Below are 15,208 nucleotides of genomic sequence, written 5' to 3'. Positions count from 1 at the left end.
ATCCAACTCCCTAGTGGTTTTGAGTTATCTTTAAATAATTGTTACTATGTACCCAGTTTATCTAAGAACATTATTTCTGTTTCCGTACTTGCTAAAGACGGTTTTACATTTTCAATAAAGGATAATAGTTGTATTTTCTCTTTTAATGAAATGATTTATGGCAAAGCAGTTTCCATGAATGGAATTTATATCTTAGATCAAACCACGGAAGTATTACACATGAATAATAAGAAATTAAAGGTTGGTGACAAAGATCAAACCTATCTATGGCATTGTCGAATGGGACACATAAATGAGAAACGCGTAAAGAAACTCGTCGATAATGGGACTATTCCCTCATTCGGATTTTCTGCATATGGCACGTGTGAATCATGTCTCATTGGCAAGATGACTCGAATTTCCTTCAAAGGTGTTGGAATGCGCGCTAGTGACCTATTAGGACTTATACATACGGACGTATGTGGACCTATGTCAATTACCGCTAGAGATGGCTATATATATTTTATCACTTTCACGGACGATTTGAGTAGATACGGATATGTCTACTTAATGAAGCATAAAAGTGGGTCCTTTGAGAAATTCAAGGAATACCAGAATAGGGTACAGAACCAACTGGGTAGAAAGATTAAAGCACTCCGTTCAGATCAGGGTGGCGAATATCTTTCAAATGAGTTTGATCAACACCGAAAGATCGTGGAATCGCTCTACGATTAACTCCACTGGAACACCTCAATTAAATGGTGTGCGAACGGAGAAATCGAACCTTACTTGATATGGTTCGATCCATGATGAGTCACACAGTAGTGCCTGAATCATTATGGGGTTATGCTCTTTTGTCAGCCGCTCTTATACTTAACCGAAGTCCGTCTAAAGCTGTCGCCAAGACTCCATATGAAATGTGGAAGGGAGCGGTACCTAACTTGTCCTTTATTCGGGTTTGGGGCTGCGAGGCTTATGTCAAGTGGAGACATGAGGATAAGCTCGGCCCGCGATCGGTCAAGACATACTTTATAGGTTATCCAAAAGGAACATTTGGTCATTACTTCTATTCGCCAACCGAACATCGAGTTTTTGTTGCGGCTAGTGCGACGTTCTTAGAGAAAGAATTTCTCGAGAACAAGTCGAGTAATAGAACCTTCGAGCTGTCGGAGATTCCAGAACCAACAACCGAGGAACAGATGGAGGAAGCTGTACCTCCAACTGATGATACGGTTAATATTCCTGAGGAACCTAGGAGGTCGAGTAGAGACTCTCATCCTCCGGACAGATACATTGGTATAGTCGAGGAGAATGACGTTTTACTTCTAGAAAGTAATGAACCCGCAACCTATAAAGGTGCTATGGCCTGTTCCGACTCAAAGCTATGGCGTGAAGCCATGCAATCCGAGATGGACTCCATCTATGAGAATAACATATGGGATCTAGTTGATTTACCTAATAAGGTAAAACCTCTACATTGCAAATGGCTTTACAAAATAAAGCGTTCTGTAGACGCGCAACCAGATATCTATAAGGCACGACTTGTGGCAAAAGGTTTCACTCAAGTGCAAGGATTGCATTATGATGAGATTTTTGCACCTGTAGTCATGCTACGTTCCATTCGGATAATCTTAGCGATTGCCGCATTTCATGATTATGAGATTTGGCAAATGGATGTGAAAACCGCCTTCTTAAACGGTTATTTGGAGGAAGAGTTGTACATGGTGCAACCCGAAGGTTTCATAGATCCTAAACATCCTAAGAAAGTATGCAAGCTTAAGCGTTCCATTTATGGACTTAAGCAAGCTTCTAGGAGTTGGAATCATCGTTTCGACCAAGTGATAAAAGAGTATGGTTTCACTCGATCGGTCGAAGAACCATGCTTATATATCAAGTCGAGTGGGAGCAAAATTGTATTCTTGATATTGTATGTCGATGACATACTCTTGATTGGGAATGACATTCCTCTCCTATCTTCGGTTAAAGAATGGTTGAAGAACCATTTCCAGATGAAAGATCTGGGTGAGGCACAGCGCATTTTGGGAATCCGTATCTAGCGAGATAGATCACGACGGACGTTATCACTTAGTCAGGAGTCTTATCTAGATAAGGTTCTTGAGAGGTTCAGCATGACCAACTCCAAGAAGGGGAACCTTCCTATGACGACTGGGATGCAGTTGAGCAAGTCTCAGTCACCCACGACGCCTGAAGGTATTGAGCGCATGAGTCGTGTTCCTTATGCTTCTGCAATAGGATCGATCATGTATGCCATGATATGCACACGTTCAAACGTGGCATATGCATTGAGTATGACGAGTCGGTAACAAAAGACTCCAGGTGAGACACACTGGATAGCAATCAAAAATATCCTCAAGTACCTACGGAGGACTAAGGATTGGGTATTGACTTATGGAGGCGATACTAAGCTATGCGTAACCGGTTACGCAGATGCTAGCTTCCAAACGGATCGAGATGATTCAAAATCTCAGTCCGGGTTCGTCTTCACTCTTAATGGTGCTGCGGTCAGCTGGAAGAGTTCTAAACAGAGTGTTGTAGCAGATTCTACTATCGAATCGAGTACTATCTTTCGCTTCGGAGGCAGCAAAGGAAGCGATATGGATGCGTCAATTCTTACAAGGGCTTTCGGTAGTTCCTAGTTTGAATGACCCGATCACCATCTATTGTGACAATAGAGGTGCCATCTTCCAGGCTAAGGAGCCAAAGTCTAGCAACAAATCTAGACATGTACTTCGGAAGGCTCACCTGATCCGTGATTACGTGGAGCAAGAAGAGATAGTGATTGACAAGATTGCGACGGATGATAACATCGCGGATCCTCTCACCAAATCATTGAATTATGATAAGCATGTAGGGCATGTTAATTCCATGGGAATCAAACATGTTCCTAAGTTGTAGTACTTGATTATGGATTTGATACATTATCTTTTTCGTATATTATTTATAACTTCATCGTTTTATATATATAATATTTTGTTTTTCATGTGTATTGTACTGACAACATTGAACGCCATAAAGTGAACTGAATTACATTATATTTGCTTTGGTCCGTAATCGCCAATGTGAGCTGATAACTCCGGCTATTATATTGTGCAGTCGATTGATGGTGGGTTCAACGAGCCATAAGTTAAACGGTTGACTAATCGATCACAGATACGAGATTATGACGATGCCTCGTAGGACAACTTTTTGTGACAACGTAATGGAGTCCTAAATGTTTTATAACATTCGGTGCCAGGTCGTGGATAGGACATCCATTGTGTACCTAGAGTCGATTCTTTTGACCATCAACTGTCTCTTGAGATTAAGGCAGTCTTTGGGTGACTTTGGTTTCTTTCTCACGGTCTACCGTAACTGGGGCTAAGTAGATTTTTTCTGGGTCATTTCATACTGTGCTTACGTCTGCAGGATTTGAGTTGAGGAAAATATCCATCCCTTATCAGGTATAGTTATTTCTCAGGGCCACTCGAGGAGTTGTAACTGAAATGCATGGCCATGCTCGAATGTTGATTCGTTTATCAGTTAAGTTACTCTCTAGTCGGGAAAACCACTCTTGATACTGATCACTTGTAAAATACGACCTTTGTGAATTCGGATTCGCAAATTGTTTTACATTGAGTGGGAGAAATTTTAAAGGATATGAGAATCGGTTATCGCACATACACTTGTGAGGACAAGTGGGAGTTTGTTGGAGCTTGTGTCCTCCACAAATTAGTGAGATAATATTTGTAAATCTCTTACAGGTTCACAAGAGTATACTTCGTATATTTAATCAGTTGATTAACGTTTACCTAATAACGGTTGGCTTGCTAGAAAGTTTGACGTTATTATCATACAGATGGCGGTGATCAACTGGTCCCTAAAGGTCACACCTATAGGACGTATTTGAGAAATGTGGTTATAGAAATATAATTACATTGATGCCCAAAATGACTAAAAAGTTAGTCAATGTGTTGATGAGATAATTATTTAATGAAAATTAAATAATATTAAGTTGAGACGAATTAACTGTCAATTCGTAAATTAAATATAATAAGTTATATTTAATTAAATATATATAAGGTTAGTTTGGACGAATTAATCTGTTAATTCGTAGTTAAATATAATCAGTTGTATTTAATATCAACAAGTTGAACGTGTCATAGTGGTAATAGTGAGGGCACACAAGCCAAGAGGTCATGGGTTCGATCCTCACTAGATGACAATTTAACACACTTTATATATTTTTGGAAAGACCAAAATAAGGAAAATACACTCTTTATTTTCGGTCTGTTTGGCCTAAAATTAGGAGGTTATTTCTTTCCTAATTGATTTCAGATTTCGGTCTATATAAAAAGAAAGGTAGAGAATTATTTCTGACCTAATACTTTTTCTGACCTTGCCTCCTCTTTCTCATCACAAAAACACAAAGACAATAAAATTTTACAGAAAATTTTAGATTGATTTCTAGCATAATCAAAGGGTATATCTCAGATCGTCTTGGGTGCAACTAATAGGCGAATATCAGTTTTGATATTGTTCTTAGGCCAATTTTGCTAGGGCCTGAGGTTAATTCTAAATCCTTTTACTTTTGTTTATGTATTTTATTTTATGACCTTAGATCATCTTTGTTAAATCGTTATAATCCTTCATGTTAAAGGGAAGTATACAGATTATTTCCCACAGATCCGTCTTTTACAAAAGAGTTGATTGAGCCTACTGGAACTTATACATTGCAAGATAGATTTTTATTCAAGGGAAATCGACTTTGCATTCCACAAAGTTCGATTCAGGAATTACTTGTTCGCAAACCTCATGGAGGAGCAATAGCTGGTCACTTTGGTTCTAATAAAACTTACGACATTGTAAGTGAACATTTTTATTGGCCAAAGATGATTAAGGATGTTCAAGAAATCATGGCTAAGTGTGTCGTGTGTCAAAAGGCGAAGAGTTCATTTGCTAAAGGGCTGTACACGCCATTACCAGTTCCGAAACAGCCTTGGAGCGAGGTTAGTATGGATTTTATACTCGGGTTGCCAAGAACTCAGCGTGGTAAAGACTCAATAATGGTTGTTGTTGATCGGTTTTCGAAGATGGCTCATTTCATTCCTTGTCATAAAACCGATGACGCTACTAATGTTGCTGATCTGTATTACAAAGAAGTGGTTCGTTTACATGGAATTCCACTTACCATTGTATCTGATCGAGATGTAAAGTTTCTTAGTTATTTCTGGAAAACGTTATGGCATTTAATGGGAACTCACTAAGTTACTATTTAGTACTTCTCACCATCCACAAACAGATGGTCATACGGAAGTAACTAATCGCACTCTTGGAAGTTTATTGAGAGGATTGGTTAGCAAGAGCACAAAGGATTGGGATGTTAAACTCGCACATGCCGAGTTTGCTTACAATCGAACTCCATCTGTTACTACTGGGAGAGCTCCATTCGAAATTGTGTACGGAGTCAATCCATTTCTGCCTATTGACTTGGTTCCAATCCCAAAGAAAGATCTCATGAGTTTCGAAGCAAAAGATAGACAAGCGACATTTCTTCGTACCTGTGAACAGGTGAGAGCTCAAATAGAGAAGGCAAATGCAAAATACAAGGAGAAAGCTAACAAGCATAGAAAACAGCCTGTGTTCAAGGTAGGAGATCTTGTGTGGCTGCACTTAAGGAAAGAGCGATTTTCGTCTAAGCGCAAGAATAAACTAATGCCAAGAGCTGATGGTCCGTTCAAAGTCCTAGAATGTTATGGTTCGAGTGCTTACAAGCTGGATTTTCCAAGTGAGTATGGAGGAGTGAGTGTAACTTTCAATGTGGGAGATCTATCAGCGTATCTTGATGACGAAAATTTGAGGTCAAATTCTCAAAAAGAAGGAGGGAATGAAGCGGGAGCATTGGAAGATAGCGAAAATGAAGTGCTCATTAGTCGAAATGTAACTCAAATTACAGAAGGTTTCAAAATGGGGTCGAGTTATGTGACGATGTTGAAATGGGAGAGCAATGAAGATGGCGGAGCTGGAAACACGCTTCCCTAAGCCGTGTAGGAGCACGGAATTCCAGCCATGTTAGGAGACACGATTTCCTAAATTGTGTTGGATTAGCTATTAGTTTATTTTACTGTTTTCAAATAAAATTAGGAAACTCTATATTTCCTAATCCAAATAAAATTAGGAAACTCTATATTTCCTAATCCTAGTTTTATTTAGTTTCCACAAATCTGATTTTTATTAGTTAATAATTATATAATAAGTTTCCTAGTTAGTTTAGGAAAAATAGCTTGGAAGATAAGTTGAGGAATTAGATCTCGAGTCAGTTTGTGACATCGAGTAGGACTATAAATAAGGACCGATTGTGGCCTTATTTTTCAGAATATTTCAGAAATACAATAAATTTACAGTTCGTAAAACTTGTGTCAATCTTGCGAGATTAGATTATGACTCTTCCTTACGAGGCTGAGTTATAGCAAATCGAGCTATAACCTTGCGAGGTTAGAACAAGATTCGCTAATGTATCCTGTTCTTTGTTCCAAATTCACGCAATTACCAACAATATTTCCTTGTTTTCTGATCTTATACACGACATACTCAAACAAATCAATAATTCCGCTGTAATTTAATCTAACGTTACATTCTAACGACCTAATTCTATATCAACAGGTATTTTCAGAAATTTTCAAAAATTGGTCAGAGAACTCCCAGCCAGTCCAAGAACCGGCCGCCAGCGCCCCGGCTGGGAGTACACCTCAAATCTCAGTTTCTCTCAATTGTTCTCCCAGCCGGTGGGCTGGTTGCCGGCCTGCCGGCAGGGAATTACACTTCCTCATATTTCCGCTCTTTTCCTCAAAGGGGTGTTCCCAGCCGGTGGATCGGCTGCTGGCCTACCGGCTCACACCCCCCTTCCACGTCATTTCCACCAGCTTTCCCAGGTATCTGTATTCCCAGCCGGTGGACCGGCTGCCGGCTTCCGGCCGACCGGCTGGGGGACCCTTCTCAATAATTCTTAAAATTTTCCGTTGAAATGATCATAAACTTCCCAGCCGGTCCATGCAGCGGCGGCCGGTGGGTAGGCTGGGAGTACATGCCTTCGTGTTTCCTTCATTTCTCCTCAACTTTAAAACCACTTCTTCAATTGGCATTGAATTACGTGTTTTCCTCTTTCTTAGCCGATTCATCAAGTCGGGATTCGGCCAATCTAAGGTTATGCTCTTGTTCTTCATCGAGCCCCGGTCTTCTTCACAATGACATCCCGTCATCAATCCAAATTGCCAAGTAGAAAAGTTCTAAAATTCCAATTACCTATCTAAATGCATGCTAGGTACAAATGGTGGTTCTTTTGGAACTCCACCAAACCTATTCATGGTTCAAGAACTTTTTACTTGTATCCTCCTCGAGAAGGGGTTCCCCGAGGTAGAGTACTTCAATAGGACCTTTGTCATCTCCTTGGTAGCAACGCTTGACTCGTTGCCCGTTGACTTTGAAGATTCCTCCTTCTTCACTCCAAAGTTCAAAGGCGCCGTAAGGAGATATGTCCATCACTTTGAAAGGTCCCGACCACCTTGATCTAAGCTTGCCCAGGAACACTTTCACTTTGGAATTGAAAAGGAGAACAAGGTCTCCTACACCGATATCTTTCTTCACAATTTTGGTTTCGTGCCATTTCTTTGTTTGATCTTTGTAAATTTTGGAGCTTTCATAAGCTTCAATCTCAATTATTCTGGTTCATTCATTTGAAGGAATCAAACCTGTCCGGCGGCATCAAAATCAAAATTCATCTCTTTAAGAGCCCACCAAGCCTTGTGTTCCAATTCAACAACCAAATGACAAGCTTTGCCATAGACAAGCTTGTAGGGCGTGGTTCCCAATGGTGTTTTGTATGCCGTTCGAAGAGCCCATAAGACATATGGCAATTTTTGTGACCAATCTTTCCGATTCTTGTTTGTCACCTTTTCGAGAATTGCCTTTATTTGCCGGTTAGACACTTTCACTTGCCCACTTGTTTGTGGGTGGTAGGCAAGGGCGGTCTTATGCCTCACTCTGTGATTTTCCAACAATGACTTGAACGTGCTTTTCAGGAAATGGGAGCCACCATCACTATCACAACTCGTGGAGTTCTGAACCGGGGGAACATTATGCATTTGAACATCTTCATCGGAACCTTGAAGTCAGTGGTTGGTGATGCAACTGCCTATATCCACTTCGAAACATAGTCCACGGCGACCAAAATGTATTCATTCCCGCATGAGTTGGGAAATGGTCCCATGAAGTCTATACCCCAACAATCGAATAGCTCAATTTCAAGTATGTTGTTAAGGGGCATCTCATTCCTTTTACTGATGTTACCGGTCCGTTGACATGCATCACATGATTTCACCAAGTAGTGGATATCTTTGAACATAGAGGGCCAATAGAATCCTCCTTGGAGGATCTTGGCAATGGTTCTTGAGGTGGCCAAGTGTCCCCCATAGGCCGAATTGTGTAGTCGATCTACGATTTCCATGCCCTCTTCTATTGACACACATCTCCAGAACATCCCGTCCCCACACTTACGGAACAAGTGGGGATTATTCCAAAAATATCTCTTGGCATCATGCCTCAATTTCCTCCTCTCTCGTGAGTCAAGCTCATCCGGGATAAACCCGTTTACCAAGTAATTAGCAAGATCTACGAGCCATGGAGTTGTGGTGCTTACTCCCATAAGACTATCTTCTCTTAACCATTCATTGATTGGCCCGCCTTCATCTTGAATTCCATGATCTTCAATGGTTAACCGAGATAGATGGTCGGCTACAACATTCTCGGTTCCCGCTTTCTCCTTGATTTCCAAGTCAAACTCTTGAAGCAATAAAGACCCACCTCAAGAGCCTTGGATTGGCATCATTCTTCACCATGAGTTTTCTCAAGGCGGAGTGATCGGTGTAAACCACCACCTTAGAGCCAACTAAATATTGCCGGAATTTCTCAATAGCATGCACAATGGCTAACATCTCCTTCTCTGTTGTAGAATAATTGCACTGGGCTTGGTCAAGAGTTTTTCTAGTGTAGTAGATGACATGGTGTCTTTTGTCAACTACATGGCCTAAAACCGCGCCAACCGGAAAATCCGACGCATCACACATAATCTCGAATGGAAGATTCCGATCTGGAGCCCGAATTATAGGAGCCATAACCAAAGCTTGCTTCAACCTATGGAATGACTCAAGACAAAGTTCATTAAACTTAAACGGCACATATTTGAGGAGAAGTGAGGTCAATGGTTTTGCTATCTTTGAAAAATCTTTGATGAATCGCCTATAAAATCTGGCATGGCCAAGAAAACTTCTCACCCCATTCACATTTGAGGGAGGTGATAAATTTTCTATGACCGCCACTTTGGCTCCATCAACCTCAATGCCCCTCTTGGAGATTATGTGACCGAGCACAATCCCTTCTTCCACCATGAAATGGCATTTTTCCCAATTTAAAACTAGATTGTGCTCTTCACATCTCTTCAAAACACTTGTCAAATTAACAAGTCCATAGTCAAAGTAGTCTCCATGGACATTAAAGTCGTCCATGAAGACTTTCATACTCTTTTCAAGAAAATCTGAGAAAATGGCCATCATAAACCTTTGAAAGGTGTCGGGTGTATTACAGAACCCAAACGGCATTCTCTGGTAAGCATAAATTCCAATGGGGCATGTAAATGTCGTTTTCTCTTGGTCCTCTGGATAGATTGGGATTTGGAAAAACCCGGAGTATCCGTCAAGAAAACAATAGTAAGCATGCCTCGCTAGCCTTTCTAGCATTTGGTCAATGAAGGGGATGGGGAAGTGGTCTTTGAGGGTGGCGGCATTTAGTTTTCTATAATCAATGCACATCCGCCACCCGGTCACTGGACGAGTAAGCATGTGAGTCCCATCCTCTTGTTCAACCATGGTTACCCCACCTTTTTTTGGCACTACATGGACGGGACTCACCTACTTACTATCGGTGATTTGGTAAATAATCCCCGCTTCAAGCAATTTTAAGACCTCATTCTTCACAACCTCGACCATTTTGGGGTTTATTCGCCGTAGACCTTCAACCTTAGGTTGACTTCCCTCCTCTAACACGATTTGTGCTTAATCCCATGATGTCCTCAGTGATATACCCTAGCGAGCTCTTGTGTTCTTTCAAGACTTTTAAAAGTTTTATCTCTTGAGCCTCACTAAGGTTGGCATTGATAATCACGGGATAAGACTCTCCCTCACTAAGAAAGACATACTTTAGTGAGGGGGGGTAGAGGTTTGAGTTGTACCTTTGGAGGGAGAAGTCCCTCCACTTTCTTCAAAAGTTCATCATCGACCTCATGGTCTTCCTTCATTTCCTCATCATGTAGGGAGATTTGGAAGTCTTCCATCTCCGACTCTTCCCGAGCCACCGATTCAACTACTTCATCTATCACTTCCATAGTACATGTTCTCTCAACTTTGGGGCCTTTCATCAAATTTGGAAGATTAAATTTGACTTTGTCGCCCTCAATCTGGAAGGTTGGACGCCCATTTTTCACATCAATTAGTACTCCTCCGGTAGCCAAGAATGACCTACCTAGGATAATGGGGGTATGGCTATCCTCCGGGATGTCAAGGACAAGAAAATCGGTCGGGATTAAATACTTTCCAACTTTGACGGGTATGTCCTCAAGCATCCCCAAAGGGTGCTTGATGGACCTATCCACCACTTAGAGGGTCATGGTAGTAGGAGCAAGACTATGAATGCCAATTTTCTTTGCAACTTTTAGAGGAATAACACTCACACTGGCTCCCAAGTCACAAAAAGGTCTTGATATTAGGACACCACCAACAACACAAGGAATTGAAAAGCTTCTCGGGTCACCAAGTTTAGTGGGCATTTTGTTAAGGAGATGAGCACTAAATGCCTCTTCCATTCCCACAATTTCTTGGTCACCCAAGACTCTTTTCTTAGTCAAGATGTCCTTTAAAAATTTTGTATATGTTGGCATGTTCAAAATCACTTTGGTAAAGGTTAGGGTGACTTCAAGTTTCCCTAGCATATCATAAAACTTGGCATACTTGAAGTTTTCCCTACTCTTTATTGCTCTTGAGGGGTAAGAAATATGGGTGACAAGTTGAGAATCGGAGAGTACCTTTAGAGGCTTTGATTTCTTTATTACCTTTGTGGTGGGTTGCAAGAGCACTTCTTCGGTAGCATCGTCACCCACTTATTCCTCATAAGAGAGATCCTCAACTAAACCATCAACTTCCTTTCCCACCTGTATTCCCCCACTTGAAGATTCTTCACTTGTTTTCTTCCCTTTCTTTGCTTCACTCATCCTTGTCGATGGTGACATTGGTGGGCTTTCCCTTCCACCATTCATTTCCATCCTTTTCCTCTTGGGATCCACATCAACTTCAATTTCAAGGTGCTTATAAGGGTCTTCAGGCTCTATTCCGCTTCTTAAAAGAACCGCATGTGCTTGGTGGTTAGTAGAGGCATCTTTGGAGCTTTTCCCTTGAGCTAACAAACCACCAGGTGGTCTATGAGGATTAGCTAGAGCATGAGCGGCCAATCAGGCTTCCATTTCCCTCATTTATTTTTGGTGAGCAATTCTTTGGTTAGCACTTTCTTGTTGACTAGCAATCTTGAAATTAGCTAAGTCTTGGCTATGTTGCATTTGCATGTTCCTCATCATCTTCATAATTTCACTTTGGGAAGTGTCATCCATGGGCTCTTGATAAGGTTGATTATTTATGGGTAAAGGGAACCCATAATCATTTCGAGTGTTTGGACCTTGACTGTTGTTGTAATTTTGTCCCCCTTGATAGTTCCCTTTAGGACCATGGTTGTTGAAGTTGGATCCTTGCCCTTGTTCTTGAAAGCCTTGAGCAAACCCTTGGTTAGCTTGGTTAATTTGGTTCCCTTGATAGAACCCTTGGTTGTTTTGGTTACCCCCAAAATCTTGGTACCCTTGAGATTGGTTCCCAAAATTTTGCTTTTGATTTCCGGCATTATTTCTTTGGTTAGGATATCCACCTCTCGGTTGAGAAAACCCGGGTGGATTGGTGTTGGGCACTTGTGGTTGAAGGTGTTGTGGGTTTTGAACATTGGTACTCTTGTAGCTAAAGTTGAGGTGGTTCCTCAAACCCGGATGATAGATATTTGTGTTTGGGTTATAGACATTGGGATTGTTGTAGGGTGGTCGTGGTGGTCTCACATTATTTTTATAGCTTTGGAAGGCATTAACATCTTGAATGTTGTCTTCATACCCCAAATTATAGGTGTTGTTGGCACACACATCAAAGGTGTGACCATGTTCCCCACATAGCTCAAAAGAAGCACTTTAGATCATTTCCTCCATTGGTGGACCATGGGATCCACTAGCTTGATAGACTTGATTTCTTTGCAATTGTTCAAGTTGCTTGGTGAGAAGGTCAGGCTTTGCATTAGTCTCGGCATTTGAACTAGAAGAGTTCTCCTTAGGGTACCAGCCATTACTCCTTAGCATATTGCCACTTGAGCCGTAGTTGGACTCCGAGTTCACCATCTTCTTAATGAGAGCCGTTCCCTCACCATCACCCAAATGATCGAACCCCCCTCCCACGGAGGCATTCATCATGTCTTTGGCTCTTGGCAACAAGTTTTGAAAGAAAGTTTGGGTAACATACCAAGTCGGTATCCCATGGTGAGGACAACTAGCAATTAGGTCTTGATATCTATCCCATGCCTCACCCAAGGACTCCCCATCTTCTTGTTGGAAAGTGTTAATCTCATTTCAGAGCATAGCGGTCTTGGATGATGGGTAGTACTTGGCTAAGAATGCCTTGGCTAAGGCATCCCATGTAGTAAAGGTGTTAGGAGGATGCACATTCAACTAGCGATCCCCTTTCCCTGTAAGAGAAAATGGTAATAACATCAAGCTCAATGTGTCTTCGGAGACTCCATTCCGTTTCATCATGGCTACCTTGTTTTTAAACTTCATTAGATGAGCATGAGCATCTTCTTCAATAATCCCACTAAAACTATCCTTCTCTATCAAGCCAACTTGATCCGGATGCATTTCGAAGTTATTTGGGGCCAAGGTGCCAAAATTGATCGGATTACAAGCGTCATTGTGGTTGGGGCGGTTATGGTCACGTAAGGCTGCCATTTGTGGTTGTTGGATTGGTATATATAGAGGTGGTGTTTGAGGAAGTGTATTTGGGATGTGAAGGTTGAAAATGGGTTTTCTATTGAAGGATCAATGATGTTGTTTGGTTGTTGTGGTGATGTGTCTTCAATAAGAGATTGGGTGGATGAATTTGCTTGGTCTATGGTTGCTTGAGGAGAATTCCTAACCCTTGCAATGATCCTAGTCAATAACGTTCGAAAGAGCCTCTCGGGGTCGGAGTTAAAGAGCAAAGCTTGATGGTTTCTCCTAGGCATGCAACTTGACAAACCGTTAGACTCCTAATGCTTTTACACACTAGGGAGAGGCAAGAATCACACACTCTACAATGAAGCACACAACTACTAAAGAAAATAAGCAAGTAAACTAAGACTAAAGCTAAGACCTTTGACAAACTAAATATAACCTAACGCCATCCGCGGCAACGGCGCCATTTCATGAGTAAGATTAATCGTCATTTCCTACTATCAAAATAATTTATAAACTTCGATAAAAAGGTAGTATCTATCGGGTATCGAACTCGAGGATGGTGTGGGTTTCTACTCAATTCGTTCTAGGTCTATTTTAGTCGAACAATGAAAGGATTTGAAGTTTATGCAACTAATTTAAACAACTAAAATGATGATAAAGCAAATGATGTAAACGATTTATATTATGGATTGGGTCTTCGGGTTCCCCTAAGTGGGTAAAGGTAAACAAGGGTAGATAATCGGGTATGGGTAGTGATAAGTCTAGGAAAGAGACTTAATCTCTTGGTCTCCCTAAAGATAGACACATAATCATCATTAAGCATCTAGTCCCAACTCAAACATGCTATCAAAACGCCCTACAAACTTTCATCTATAGAGAATTTAAGCAAACAATGAAGAAAGCTGTGAACTTTCACTCACACAATTCCACAAACACCTTATGTGCATGAATAAAAAGACTAACATTTCTACCCAAAACCCAATTATTAATCACCCAAATTATCCCATTAATTTCCACTTAGGATCCCCCTAAACCCCAGGGGCTCACTACTCACTCATCATACTTAAGCAAATGTAAACAATTGATGAAACACAAATAAACATGGTGGAAAACATGATATAAATTATAACAATAACAAAGAGAGAAATAGAAATGTAAACAATTGAAATAATTGATTAACAAACTTAACAAGAGAAGAAATTATACTAACAAAGAAAAAAGGTTGAGTCTTGTATTAATAGTGGAAGAAATATTTCAATCTTCTTCAATTACAACCTAAATACTCAAGAGTAAACTAATGAAACTAAGTAGATCTATATTAATTAAGTAGATAATTAAGGTTTGATTGAGGAGAGATTAAAACTTTGCTTAGGAATCTTGCATAAAATTGGAGAGAATTCTAGATCTAGGGTAATGTGGACAATTGATTAAGGGAGGGGGTATTTATAGTTTACACCGAAATTAGGTTGGAAATTAAAAGGAGGTAAAATGCTCAAAGGAAGTCCCAGCCGGTGGACCGGCCGCAGGTGGACCGGCCGCCGGTGGACCGGCCGCCGGTGGTCTGACCGGCTAGGAATTCTCTGTAAGAAATTGAGGGGGAATATGTCATCAGGTGTGCTTGGCCGGTGGACCGGCTGCCAGTGGTCCACCGGCTGGTTGTCCTCTTGAATTTTCCTCCCTTCCTTTGACCTTCATCCTTCATCATACACTCCCAGCCGGCTGACCGACTGCTGGTGGCTTGCCCGGCTGGAAGTTCCCTGTAACTTCCTTCCTTTTCTTCCTTGGCTAAGTGTAGGGGGAGTCCCAGCCGGCTGTCGGCCTACCGGCTGGGAACTCTTCTCAGCTTTCCTTCCTCCTTTCTTCATGCTTAGCTTATCGAACCGTCTTTTTTGCTCCGATTTCTCTATTTTCGCCCCAAATCCTGCAAGACGGACGTAATATCATAGACTAGGGAATTGGGGTACAAAATGCAAGGTAAGATACCCAAACCCGGCTGAAACGGAGTCAGAATGCATGAAAATATGGAGGAGAAATGGTGTAAATAAATCATATATCAGGACCCTGTCAAATACATTTACGAAAAACCTGTCTTAAATGGACATTTGGCAAGAT

At 41.1% G+C, this 15,208-nt stretch overlaps 1 protein-coding gene and 1 non-coding gene across 2 annotated transcripts; one reads left to right on the top strand and one right to left on the bottom strand.

Moving 5' to 3' along the window:
* Positions 1-7,718: 7,718 nt before the first annotated feature.
* Positions 7,719-8,117, bottom strand: LOC141607990 (uncharacterized). The gene has a single exon (XM_074427340.1). The coding sequence runs from the start codon at positions 8,115-8,117 to the stop codon at positions 7,719-7,721; it is 399 nt and encodes a 132-aa protein (XP_074283441.1).
* A 4,518-nt stretch (positions 8,118-12,635) lies between these two features.
* Positions 12,636-12,742, top strand: LOC141610391 (small nucleolar RNA R71). The gene has a single exon (XR_012528302.1). It is a non-coding gene; the product is annotated as a small nucleolar RNA R71 (small nucleolar RNA).
* The last annotated feature ends 2,466 nt before the right edge of the window (positions 12,743-15,208 follow it).

The sequence above is a fragment of the Silene latifolia genome, chromosome 10 (genome assembly GCF_048544455.1).
Source record: "Silene latifolia isolate original U9 population chromosome 10, ASM4854445v1, whole genome shotgun sequence".
NCBI classification, from domain to species: Eukaryota; Viridiplantae; Streptophyta; class Magnoliopsida; order Caryophyllales; family Caryophyllaceae; genus Silene; species Silene latifolia.
Note: the sequence above shows the minus strand (reverse complement) of the source record. Positions and strands in the feature narration are given on the sequence as shown.